Below are 14,548 nucleotides of genomic sequence, written 5' to 3' on the forward strand. Positions count from 1 at the left end.
TATATATTATTTAAAATTTTAGTTTTAACAAATTATAATTTAATTAAGTAATTCAAAAATTTTGAAAACCAGTTCTTTAGAGTGGAATCGTCGAGGCGGTAAAACTCCCTCCAAGCGAAAAGTTGTCCAGTGAAATGGTGGGCGGCATTATTTCCCCCTCAAATGAAAACACATTATTTGAAGGACTCAGCTCTCTGCCTCTCTCTCTCTACTCTCAACTCTTTCTCGATTTACTCTCTCGAGAACAAACCTGAAGGACGAAGTGAAGGATAAATTTAAGATTTGGTATTTGAATACACATGTCTTTGGCTCCAATTAGTAGGCTTTTACCGATTTTGTTTTAATTTTGCAGGTGATTAGGGCTTCAGATCGGGGCTTTTACTCTTTCACTCAGGTTAATTGGTAAATATATAGGAGTGCATATTTGTTATTGTTACAATTGATTGGGGTTTTGTTTTGATATACGCATTTGCTCTGTTAATTAAGCTTTTGTTCTTACACACGTTTAGGGCTTTGAAATTGGGGGTTCATGAAATACATAAAGGCGACCTGGGGGCTGGGTGCATAAAATTGAGTTGTACTGGCACTCTTATACATATGGGTGCATGACTGTTCTATTTGCTTCCTTTTCTATATTTTGATGTCTCCCCTGCTATATACCTTCTCCTGTTTCTATCCGTATATGCATAGAAAAATAGGCCTTGTTTAGTAACTTATATATCATATTTGGACCAATGATCACCTTCTTAAATTATAATACTGTAGTTTAATTTTTTAGTGGTGACTGAATATTGGCTTGTGTTAAGAAAATAAAAATAATTAAACATTGACAGAAAATTAAAATAATTCCAGACCTTGAAATTGAGCATTGTTGGTGAAGGTTTTATGCATTTCTGCATCTCCCTTTAAGTTGACTCTAGTATGTAGTAAGTACATCTTGTTTAGTCTAATACTTTTACTTAACTACTTGTTATAAGTTAGTATTATCCTGCTGGTTGATCATGTAGGGTTCTAGTGATCTGAAATGTTATGACTTATGAGCACTGCTGGGATCATGTAACGCATTATACGTGTTGCCTTCTTAGTTGTAAAGAACTAGTCCAAACCTGATTAAGAAATGTACTTTGTAGCCAGAAGTTAGAAGAGTATTTTGAGTTGTAGACTTTTATGATTTTGAATTAATACCATGGTGGCAATCTGTTGGCTGTTTAATAGCTTCACTGCTGTGTTGGACTTACTCCACTCTGCTGTTTCTATCAGGCACAGGTCTGTTTTGTTTTGTTGGAAACCTGCAAGTAATACATTTTGAGAATTATGGGAAGCTATTTGAGAAGGATTTGGATGTTTCAGTATATATTGAGGAGCACATGCGTTTAACCTACTATTTATCCAAAATAAGCCACAGGTTCAGGATAATAATTCTTCTTGAGTTTTTAGTTGTGACAGCTAGCCAATTTATGGCTCTTTTGCACACGACAGGAGATAACGGAGTCCTCAACTTCATTAACGCTGGTGACTTTGTTGTAAGTGCCTACTTACACAGTTAAATATATTGTATAGTTGGCAGTTTTTAATAACATTAATAGCTTGATAGGCCTAAGACTGCTTTAGTAGATCATATCTATTGGATTTAGGTAATAACTTTATTGTGCATTTTAACTCTTTTTTATTTTCTGTATCCTGGCAAAACTTTGCAAGGCAGAAAGCAAGTTTGGTTTTTACTTTGAATCATTATTGATTATTGGAATGTGTAATCGGACTCGTACATTTTATCTTCTATGTGTAAATGTGACAAGTTGACTGAGATATCGAGCAGTATGAAGTACTAGGGCAGATTGGCAAAGGAGCTTTTAGCTCTATACATTGTATGTAGAGATCTATACATTTTATATATAGATCTATGTGTTTCATCCTGTGTGTATCAATTTCTTTAGTTACAATTTCCTGTTTTTCATCAACACTTTCTTTTTATATGAAGTATTGGTTGTTGCATATATGATTTATTTGATTTGAGGTGGTCCATTGTATATCAGCCTTTCTCTTATAGGAAGAATATTGTTCATTTCTTTATATCATTTTTTTTCTTTCAACTTCTGTGCTGCAGATAACAACATTTGGTTGCTCTTTGGCCAAACATCGCAAATGGTGTTATTCAGATAAAAGGCTGAGAGAACCTATTCCTCGCAATGGCAGAAAAGAGCCGATCAGCCTAGCACAGAAGACAGAAGACAATGTATGGTCCGAATGATGAAGTAGCAATGAATGACTTAGCACCCAACACTGACATGTATACTTTACAATTGATTTTTGATGTTCCGGTTTAAAATTATGATAGAGTTGCTTTGTAGTTTGATGGCTTGTTTAGGAAGGTATTTAAGAATGTACAAGACTGATATTGCAAAATTTTTATAAAAATTGTTGCATTTTACTTTTTCCAGTGTTGCAATTTATATTTATTTAGTGTTTCATATTTAATTTATCAGTGTTACAAATATAAACAACATAGTGTTGCATATTAAAATATATGATGTTGCAAAAGATATGTGGGACCCACTAAATATTTGGACCATGTGGGACCCACCCATGACGTGGAAAGAGACACTCATCAATGACATGGCAAGTGACTCATCAATGACGTGTCAGGATGGACCCAGCTGACGTGGCAGATGACGTGGTACCTATCTCTGTTGTGTCCATCTTTAGGGGCAACACCAATAAATGTTGCCTTTATGAAACTGTGGTGTTGCATTATAGGTATAATGCAATACATATTCGGTGTTGCATTATATAGCCATAAGCGTTGCCTTATAGGTCAAAGGCAAGGCTCGCATATGCAACGCTCAGGAAGTGTTGCATATCTCGATTTCGTGCCTAAGGCAACACCATTTGGGGTATAAGGCAACACTATTGAGCGTTGCATATGAGCACTTATGGCGTAGTGATATAGAGCCCTGTTAGTGAAACATGGATCTCTGTCATTGGTTTTTCCGATAGGGGATATTAATGAATAAAAATTGAAGTACTAGTTCATTATTACATGTTATTATCTAGATTTGAGAATTAATTGTATTCATTCTTAGGTAAATGCCACTATCTCGTGGAACATTCTAAAGTTGGTTATTAACATTATCAATTATCTTTCACTTAAAGTGTGCAGTAATTATTAGAGCTCTATATGTTCTCTATTTGTCATCAGTTGATTATAAGCAGTACTAACATCAGAATTTTTGTAACGTATCAACTTATGAGTAATAATTAATTATTTACCTTTGCTTTTCCTGGTCCGTGTGTCTTGTATAGATTGTTCAGTACCTCTATTTCCACCCGAATAAGAGAATTTCTTATCTCTCTCATCGTGGGATGGTCTTGAGGCAGATCAGAATATTCTCCAATAACATTCCTTGCTAAAATCTGGACTTCCTCGGGTGTGAGTGTGTATTCCTCCGGATATGCTCGGGCCTGGTTAAGGGTCTCATCCACAACTCGCAAAAACATATCATCTTGTATGCTAGCCATGGAAGATCTACCAGAGCCCTCACCTTTTCGAGGCCGCGATGAATCCAATTCTAGACCTATATGTATACCAGTATGTTTCATTAATTAGAAACATCTGTACCAAACAATTCGATTTTATATGCGAAACAATTCAACTATATAACAAAACTGTACGTCTGTACCTGGAACATCAGCAGGCCGAATACGCGGATGTCCAAGAATTGTGTTCTTGCGAGCACCACCTGCCGCCTCTAGCCAAGTCTGGATGTTAGTTTCCTTAGGATCTATCCCTTTCTCTGAACATATAGCAACATACCGCTCCTAAAAAATAGATTTTTCTACATACAAATGGGAGTATTATGTAGAAGAAAAGGTTACCAAAATCTGATTAAAATCATATACTTACAATGATTTTTTGGCTATAACAATTTCACATAGTTATTAAACAAAACGAGTATAAAAAACTCATCCAGTTTTAAGAAATACTAGATATGAACTAAAACAACTCATCCAGTTTTATGTACATATGATACCATGCATTGTGACGGATCAGTTAGTCTAAGACCTGTAGCAATTATATAAGTTTCAATCTATGTTAGCCATTTACCAGTATGCCAGGCAAAGTAAATTATATAGTTTATACCTAATAGAGTTAACATGAGATTTTAATGTGAGTGCTGGAGGCATGTCACTCTGTCCGTGCTTGAAACTTTTAAGGACTTTTCTAAACCATTACAAGTTTTCTAATATCAAGCAAATTTACCAGATTTCATATCAAACTAAGAAATGAAAATGAACTGATGAGGTGTATCACCGCAACCTACCAAATAAATCGAGGTTGGTAGACCTCAACGTGAAAGTAACTGATAATCTATATAGCAAGGCAGATTAGTTATAATCTAACCTCTGACCAACTTGGATATATCAATCATTAAACAATCAGGATACATTACATTCCAATCTAAACACTAACATGCCACATGCATCCATAGTATTACTTATCAATAAACACATCTTATGTGGGATAGGCTAATAAATCCTGAAGTAGACATTCATATTTTATATATGCAGAAAGAGAGGACATATAGTAATTAGTAATGTACATATACTAATATAAGCTCTTGCAGTAAAATTATGATTCACTCCATCATTAGTTACATAAAAACAATCAAATGGGAGAAAATAAGGGTGACTGAATACCCAATATCCAGATAAAAAATTGACGGGCTAGAAGTGGCAGACAGTTCTGGACATTGTCTAATGTGGTGGGGAGTCTTGTGTTGTAAATCAAAATGAGTAATCTCAATTAACTAAATACATACATAAATACACACACAAATAGTGCCATATAAAATCAGCTAACTAAAAGTATGCTTCTGAAAACATCATACTGAAACTAGCAGTGCTACAATGAAGAATAAAATCAGATACTTACAATGATTTTTTTTGGCTTCCTCGGTAATCCAGTTGCCCTTCTTCTCGTAGTCTTTCAAGGTATGGCAGTCCTTATAGACAATAATCCAGCTTGCCACCATGTTTGTCCATATAATCATGTTTGTCAAACAAGGAAGTTTAACGAATCATGTCCTGTAACTACACGGAACGAAATTAATGACACTAATTCTATATATTAACTAATTCTATATATTTAATTAATTCTATACATTACTTAGCATACCCGACGACGACGATCAAATGAACGCGCGCCAGAAGTGTGAGGCATTTTGACTGTAGCCCGGGCAGCCTTGCTAGCTTCAGATTTCTTTTTAAATCCTGCGGATACCCTGTACTCACATAGCCTGGACCACACACCAGGTTTCACGTACTTGGACTTGTTGTCCTTGTAAGTCCCACCATTTTCCTTTATTGGTTTATCAGCCCTCCTTTTATCATCAGCCAGGGTACGACGCATGTTGTCGCGCATGTGGTTACGTATGGAATCTCTTTCCTCCTCCTTATTGGCAAATCTCGGATCCCATGTATTGTAGCGCTACAATAATAAAGTTAAATATGTCACTCGAGAATAACATGAAAATATAAAGAATTAAGTTAATATACTTACTAAAAAATTAAGATATACACTGACTCCAAAAATTTGGATTTTTTCTATCAATGTCTTTTACACCTACACAACCATCTGGTCAGTACACACGCATAATTGCCAGTAAATTCCGCAACGCCTTTGAATAGTCAATCCTGAAATATTGTCAAACATTATAGGTGATACTAGACAGATATATACTACTAATTAATGTATAGATGAATATATACTAAGGTTGTATATGCTTCAGTTGGGTGTACATTATGTTTGGTTATCATTATTGAGAGGCCTATGCAAACTATTGACAATAAATCATACTTTCTACTTTAGGTATTCTGATCAGATTCACTATCCTGCCAAGTTGAGAGAGAGGAGGATAGCTGATAGCCTGATCGCTAGCTAGTAGACAAAACTAACTTATACATAAATAAGTCAAGATACAAAGACCATGAATTTAGTTCTTAACTTGCAACTAATCAGCACTAACTAATTAGAACGTTGTTTGCATAGGCTGTAGAGCCAGACTTAACTTCATTTTCTATTTTAAACCAAGAAATGTTTGTTTATGTACACATAAACATATGATACAGAAAACTCTATATACAGGGGAACATTTAGAAGAAAACCAAAGGACCAACACTTATAAAAAGTTTTATTTCCCAGTGGTCTATAAATATATATATATATATATCTGTGTGTGTGTGTGCGCGCCATATGGGCATAGTGTATGCCTAAGTAGTCATTTGTATCTATCTGCAGGATAGTAGTTTCTTAAAACAAACTCAACATCTTTATACCAGTATTAAAGCAACACAAAAGCATGTAATTCATTATACCATCACATAAATAGATTTAAACAGATTTAAGCAATAAAGGAATACTTACAAGTTACTAGCAATACGAACCACATTTGGGGTCACGGGGTATGTACCAAATCCCCCCGGAGTGACTTCGAGGATCAGCCTCCACCTTGATTGGCGTAGTTTGTCTCCCTTCATCATCCCATTCAGCACATGCAGAATTCTCCTCATCTACAACTGCGCGCTTACGACGTTTCCTAGTGGTTGTGCTAGCACCCTACCTAACACCACCCCTAGTGCCTGTAGCATTACCCTCACTAGCAGTACTACACTCCCCTCCACCGGTTTGACTGCCCTTCCCCCCCAAGAGTGCCACCATTACCATCAGTGGCGCCAGTAGTACACTCCCTTCCACCGTCTTGACTACCCTGCGAATATCACAACCTTTCATCCGATTTTATCTAAAAAAACCCTTATGCAACCCATAAAAACTTGACTTCCTACTGTGTGGCAGTTTTTTAGCTTTAACTCCACCCATACACACATGACAAGCCATTTTCCCGTGAGTTGACCATCCACTAACCATTCCCAACCCAGGAAAGTCACTTATAGTCCATAATAGCGCTGCTCGCATCATAAAATTAGTCTTCGCAGAAGCATCAAATGTCTCCACACCAACATTCCATAAAGTGATCAACTCATCAATTAGAGGCCTGAGATAAACATTCAAATTCTTTCCTGGATCATTCGGCCCGGGTACCAGCAGTGACATGAACATATATGGATCCTTTGTGACCATAGTGTGTGGAAGGTTGGACACAAGTATCACAACAGGCCATACTGAGTAAACAGTAGAGGTAGCATTGATGTATGGGGGAAATCCATCGGTTGCAAGGCCAAGTCTGACATTACGAATCTCCGCTGAAAAATCAGGATAATTCTTATCGAACTCTTTCCATTCTTCTCCATCTGCAGGATGAGTGAGAACCCCTTCAGTCACAATTCCGTTCTTGTGATACTTCATATGTGCAGCCGTGCGGGTAGACATGTACAAACGCTGCAAACGGTCAGTGATTTTGAAATGTCTCAAAATCTTTCTTGGAACAGTATTATTCCCAGCATTTGTTGTAGCTTTATATCGACTCAATTTACAATACTTGCAATTTCTTAGATCTTTATTACCGCCATAGAACAACATACAATCATTCTTGCATGCATGTATTTTTTCATATCCCAAACTCAACCGTTTAACCATCTTCTTAACAGCATAATAGTTGAGAGGAAGCTTATGTTTTTCCGGGAACACCTCCAAGCAAAAGGAGCAACTCATCAAAAGCTTTATCACTACATTTGTTGCGATTCTTCCAATATAGTAATTTCGTAACAAACTTCAATTGCGAATATTTGAGATTGCCCGGGTATATTGGCTCACCAACTTTATTCACGTTATCTAAAAAGGTTGATGCTTGCTCATTCGGGTCCTCGTGGCTACTATTTTCCGCTCCAAATGCCCCCCCCACCAACAGCATCCATAAACATTTCATACTCATTAAACACATCTTTGCGATCATCCATTTGTTCATTTCTTAACGCACTAGCTTCTCCATGAAAGCACCATATAGTATAACTCTCAAGAAAACCGGTAGCAAATAAGTGGAACTCGACATCGGGAATGAGTTGGTATAATGCATTCGGACATGTATTGCAAGGACAATTAATCAAAAGATTCGGATCATTCGGCTTACTAGAATTGCTTCACGCAAATGCCAAAAAATATTTAACCCCATCATTATATTCATCCGTAAAACCATATCCACCGGGTTTTATTCGCTTAGTGATCCAACTACGATCCGGAGACATCTATAAATAATAGATAACAAAATTTCAATTTTAAATATGCACAGAAGCCCACATACAAATATTGAAAAATTATATTAATCTAAATAAAATATTGAAGATCAAAATTTCTACAATTTAAATGGAAAGATAGAAAATAAATACTTACAAGAACGATTGATGCAAGTGTTGAGTGTAATTTGTTATATCTTATTCGATCAGGAGCATATTTTTTGGTTTTGGTTAGGAGCATATAGAAATGATGTTGGGGAGAAAGAGGCAGCAGCTGCTAAGGGATATATGGTAAGTTACGACGGAAAAAATTCATTTTATTTTTTGTCTTTAATTAGGTAGATATGTTAACTTCATTTATTTTTTTTCTTTAATTAGGTAGATATATTAACTTACGACGGTTAAATTACGACGAAAAATTAAACTTATGATTCTTATTTATTTTTCTTTTTTAAAACAGATATAATTATGTAATTATATGAACTTACGACGGCTTATTTACGACGGAAAAGAAAAATCACTTTATTTTAATTTATTTTATTTCTTTAATTAGGTAGATATGTTAACTTACGACGGTTAAATTACGACAAAAAATTAAAACTTATAATTCTTATTTATTTTCCTTTTTTAAAACAGATATAATTATATAATTATATGAACTTACGACGGCTTATTTACGACGGAAAAAAATCATTTTATTTTCATTTTTTCATTTAATTGGGTGGATATGTTAACTTACGACGGTTAAATTACGACGAACAATTAAAACTTATAATTTTCATTTATTTTCCTTTTTTAAAACAGATATAATTATATAATTATATGAACTTATGACGGCGTATTTACGACGGAAAAAATTCACTTTATTTTCATTTATTTTTTTATTTAATTGGGTGGATATGTTAACTTACAACGGTTAAATTACGACGAACAATTAAAACTTATAATTTTCATTTATTTTCCTTTTTTAAAACATATATAATTATATAATTATATGAACTTACGAGGGCGTATTTACGACGGAAAAAAATCACTTTATTTTCATTTTTTAATTTAATTGGGTGGATATGTTAACTTACGACGGTTAAATTACGACGAACAATTAAAACTTATAATTTTCATTTATTTTCCTTTTTTAAAACAAATATAATTATATAATTATATGAACTTACGACGGCGTATTTACGACGGAAAAGAAAATACTTTATTTTCATTTATTTTTTGGCTTTATTTAGGTAGATATGTTAATTTACGACGGTTAAATTACGACGGTTTTTTTTCGCGGGAAGAGATTTATTATTCTTTATTAGGGCGCGCCTGAATTCTAGCGAAACGTACGACAGAAGGTTGGTACGTCGTAAGTATTGACGAGAAAAATACGACGAATGTTTGTGTTCAGTCGTAAATTTTGCGCTCCACCTTTTCCGTCGTAAGATATCCGTCGTAATTGGTCAGAATTGGTGTAGTGTATCCATAATCATATATGAGAATAGTGGGATGAAATCGAACTCGAGTTTCGAGAGCTTCTGAATTCTAATACCAATTCTCCCAGACTAAGAGGATTTAGCATGATCATATATTATCTAACACTCACGACCTATTCATCCATCCGTTATATTAATAAATATAACTTATGGTCGATGATTCTCAAATATCTCTAACCAACTTATATGTCTAAAATTCGATGTTCTGATGCCGGTGCAGACATGTACATCTCTGTCACCAGGCCAAAAAGAGGAAATAATAGTTTGAAAACTAAGTATCATCTTTTTTAGGTCTTTTTTGTCCATATATACCACAAATTTATAATTGCAAAGCTGGAAAAAACTTATGCCAACACCAACCTGAGCAAGCAAGACCAAAACGTTAAAAAGAAGAAAACGCAAGCTAGTATATGGTTGAGAAAAGTGGTGGTTGAAAAAGAAGAAGAAGAGTTGGTTAAAGTAGTAAAATGCAAGCAACTATTTCCCTATTATTTTGATTATTTGATGCTGGTGTGTCCGGGACTAACAAAATTAAAATTAACGGCAGCAAGTCCCTTTACTTAATCCAACAACCATGAAACTAAACTCATCATCATTACAACCTTAGAATTAACCCAATCTAGCTTCAATTAAACACCACTAACTAACACTACCAGCCATTCCTCCTACTTTCGAAAGCTCAGTCCCATGCATGCACGAGCCGATTGACATCTCCACATGATTAACTGTAAGAAAAGGGATGCATGTCAGCTTATGTGTTTTGTACATTTTTATGGATGCTGACATGTGGGACTTGCCATTCTGTTACAGATCTATCTGCATGGCTATATAACTTTCGCATTCCCTGTAACGGTTTCTTATATCTCAGCTCTCGTACAGAGTCTTGCAGATTGAAAATGTCGAACGAGAACAACAACAGCAGCAGCAACAACAGCAACAGTGGCACGACAGCGGCCAACATTGTTTCCTCCTCGAGTAGTAACTCATCGCCGCGTCGACTTCACAGCATTAACATTATTAATGATGTTACTAATAGTATTGATCCGTTTTATAATTCTCCTACTACCTGTTCCTCCTACAACCAGTTTCTCCCTTCTGACGACGAGTACTTCTCCACGTTCAATCCGTGCATCAATGATTTCCTCCTATCCACGAACACCAATTCTCTCTCGAACTCTCCTTCCTCTGACGACTTGTCCTTTGATCATTTCTCCAACGCCATTGCGGCTCAAAACCGCCTCAACCAGGCCAATTTTATCCTCGAAAACAACCATCTCCATGACTACTCCTACACAACGTACCTCTCTACTCTTTACAAATCAATCAAACAACTCAACGCTCTTCGCCAAGAAAATGAAAACCTCCGTCTAGCGAATGCAGATTTGGTTAGCCGCATAAATCTCCTCTCCCAAGCCCATGGCCGTGTCTCTTCATCCAGGCCCTTCCTCAACAACAACTACAATAGCCATAATTCCGTTGGTGATACTCGAGCAATTACTAAATCCAGCGTCAGTCCGACAAGTGTAATTCAACAGAACAATCTCGATAAACGAAACCACCGCAGATCTGCAGCAGTACATCCCAAGAACATATCAGTTCGATCAGCCAATCATCTCAAGACGAATGATCAACGTGGCGATATAACAGGAAACATGAGTAGAGCAAATCCGAATAGCAACACGTATCAACAAGGAATCACAACTGCTCCATCTCTAAACCAACAGGTGAGTCCAAATTAGTGATCCACGCATTACAAATAAAATTCATTCATTATTATTACATACAATCGATACATCACACTAATTAATTACATCTTCTCGTAACGCCTTAAAATTTTAGATATACCGGTTATTTATCATAGCACGTCTATTTATGTAATCACGACATTGATCATTTTTAACAAATTTCAGAGACGGGCGTATTTGAACGGTGTAAAGCGAGAACTAGAAGGATTCGAAATGGACATTGAGGTGTACAACCAGGGAATGCAAAAGACTGAGCTGTGTAACAAATGGGAAGAGAGTGGTGAATGCCCGTACGGTAACAATTGCCGATTTGCGCACGGAATAGCTGAGCTCCGTCCCGTTATTAGGCATCCCCGTTACAAAACAGAGATATGCCGCATGTTCATCGCTGGAAACAAGTGCCCTTATGGACATCGCTGCCACTTCCGTCACCCATCTACTGCTCACCAGGACATACTTCAAGCCCACGCTTCATTCAATTAATATATATATTTCTTGTGAATAAAATTTCATTTCATATACTTATTTTTTTAATTTGCATAGAGGGTAAAATAATTATAAAATAGAATAAGCACAAGGTGACTAAAATATTATTGGCTTGAGATTTTTATATTATGTTTTGTATTTTGTGCATGACCTGTAAATTGATCATCATTTAATGAGATTTTATTTGTGAGTGATCAGGAGTTATATATAACGGTTAATATGTTTGCTTTTGCTATGATTTAGTTTTTTAAAGGTGGTGATGTTTAAAATTAATTATAACATGTGGTTATGTGTAGTACTAATTTTTTTTAGTAGACTACATAATTTATCATTGGATCATAACACTCGTTGAGGGGCTGAGATTTAAATGAATAAACTAATTACTTTATATTAATTAGAAGAATCATATACGGATTTGCAGGGCCGTATATCTTGTAACCGTTAACCCGTATACATTACTATCCCATACATCTCTTCTCAAAATCTTCGGTTACCAAAACATCTCTCTCCAAGATCACTAAACCTGTGGCGCTCACCCTCGCGATTTTCATTGGGGGTGTTCATCAAACCGCTCGCTCCGCACCACACCGCAAAATGCCGTTTTTTCGTTTCGTGGTCCGGTTGCGGGTTGAAAATATATCAAATACATTTACAAATATATATAATTATATAAAAATATATCAAATATAATTACAAATATTTATATTATATAGATAGATTATTTATTATGATGTTATCTCCTATGTGTGTGCATATATATGTTCAAGTTACTTAACTTAATTTTAATAATTTTATAAAATAAAATAAGTTTTGTTCTAAGACGACAAATTAAATATTATTATCATATATGTTTTCTATAATATAATTTGTTAGTGTTGAAACCTTTTCATCTTCACCATTATCATACTTATATTTTAGTGTTGATCCGTGATTCTAGTGAATTTGGATATGGATTAGCTTATAAAACCGATCTAAATCCGAATTTGGTAAAATAAACTGGATTTAGATTGATCCCATCGGAACGTGATCCATTGACAGGCCTAACGTGAGAATTGCTCTTATGATTCAATTTTTCATAATCTAGAATCATAGTATAGGTTAAATATATATATATATAATATTTAAGCTTGTTAAAATAATATTTTATAAAACTTAATATTAAATGTATATATATGTGTGTGTGTGTGTGTGTGGTTACACCCTATGGGGAACCACCTTATATAGAGTTGTATAGAGAAGACCTTTCTATACACATAAAATACATGTATTAATCATATTATTCATAAAAATTTAATTAGTATATCAAAAAATAAAGTTTCATCATCTTACTCCAATAAAATCATCGAAAATTAATCATAATATTTGAACTGGTTCTATTGGGGAACCATATTTGTCCAGAGTGGTTCCGTAGCAGAACCAGATTCAAAAATCTAAAAAAGATAATGTGTTTTTATTATAAAGGTAATTATAATGTTGATTGAAGTTATTTTAGAAGATTGAGTTTTTTTAGTTAGAAAATATTAAAAAAATAATTATTATTAGTTAAAAAGAATAATTGATTACAATGATAGGCTTGTAGGTTGGCCCAAGTATCGACCGACCGAGTCAACTTTCAATATTTCGGTTTTAATAATATAATATAGATATATGGTGTTATTAATTAAAAAGAATAAAAGATAGTGCATAAAATCCACAATTAAATGTAACTATGATCAATCTATCTATCTATCTTGCGCGAGAAGATAAGCATGTACGAAGAAATAGACCCATCAGTACATCTAAACCATTATCCAACGTCTATGACCGCACATGGGGAAGCGTAATTTGCGCTAGCGAGCAGCGGATAACAACCTCCGTGAACAGGAAACTTAAAATTACCACTCCTGCCAGAATCATCTCCTTCCATTTCATGTAATAAAATCCTATTCGCTTCTTAAATACTCCCGCACTGTCTTCATTCACAAGAGCCCTAACAAAAAAGAAAAAGTCGGGAATATCATTTCTCTACATCTTAATTTCTATTTAATGATTTGCGCACATTTATATTTATGCACGAATCTATATCTAACTGGTGTTTAATTTATCGAGGTTAACAATATGTTCAATGTGTACTTTTAAGCACGAAATGTGTTAATTTGTGTGTGAAATGATGTGTATTTGTTTCAATTTTCATTACTGATTTGTGATCGTTTAATGTGATGTAATATACAAGCCCCAACATATATATATCTGTGATTACGAGGGTTGTAAGTTGTATGTGTAAAATGGGATTAAGGCTTGTATGTGTGAAATGAGATTATTGTTAAAATTTGTTTGTATTAACTCCTTATTTTGGTAATACTCTTGTGTTTTAAATTTATTAAAGGGAAAGAGGGGGGAAACTATATGTATGAATTAAATTTTGAATATAAGATATTGGAGTACATAATAAAAAATATTTTAAGCAAGAATTAGAGAATGTAAAAAATATGAGATAATATGAAAGGGCGTGGATAGTGTGCAATGACTCAGGTAAATAAGTTTTAAGAATCGGAGTATAGGAAGGCTATAAGTGGGAAATGTGTGTTTCATTTAGACATTTAGTTTTTTCTTTTTACTTTTAAAAAAAGTGGTTCACTTCAGTCCAAATATGGCCTTGTTTAAGTTGTT

The 14,548-nt window shown here is 34.7% G+C and overlaps 1 protein-coding gene and 1 long non-coding RNA gene across 3 annotated transcripts; both read left to right on the top strand.

Annotated features, from left to right (window-relative positions):
* Window positions 1-176: 176 nt before the first annotated feature.
* Window positions 177-2,364, top strand: LOC108213520 (uncharacterized). 2 transcript variants are annotated; one of them, XR_001805297.2, is made up of 3 exons: window positions 177-402; window positions 1,261-1,523; window positions 2,105-2,364. It is a non-coding gene; the product is annotated as an uncharacterized LOC108213520 (long non-coding RNA). The 2 variants fall into 2 exon arrangements; XR_010289752.1 differs by having other exon boundaries at window positions 177-394.
* Window positions 2,365-10,450: 8,086 nt separating this feature from the next.
* On the top strand, window positions 10,451-12,093 carry LOC108213614 (zinc finger CCCH domain-containing protein 14). Its single transcript, XM_017385422.2, has 2 exons — window positions 10,451-11,392; window positions 11,579-12,093. The coding sequence occupies exons 1-2, from the start codon at window positions 10,565-10,567 to the stop codon at window positions 11,894-11,896; spliced, it is 1,146 nt and encodes a 381-aa protein (XP_017240911.1). The 5' UTR covers window positions 10,451-10,564; the 3' UTR covers window positions 11,897-12,093.
* Window positions 12,094-14,548: the final 2,455 nt, after the last annotated feature.

The sequence above is a fragment of the Daucus carota genome, chromosome 3 (assembly GCF_001625215.2).
Source record: "Daucus carota subsp. sativus chromosome 3, DH1 v3.0, whole genome shotgun sequence".
NCBI classification, from domain to species: Eukaryota; Viridiplantae; Streptophyta; class Magnoliopsida; order Apiales; family Apiaceae; genus Daucus; species Daucus carota.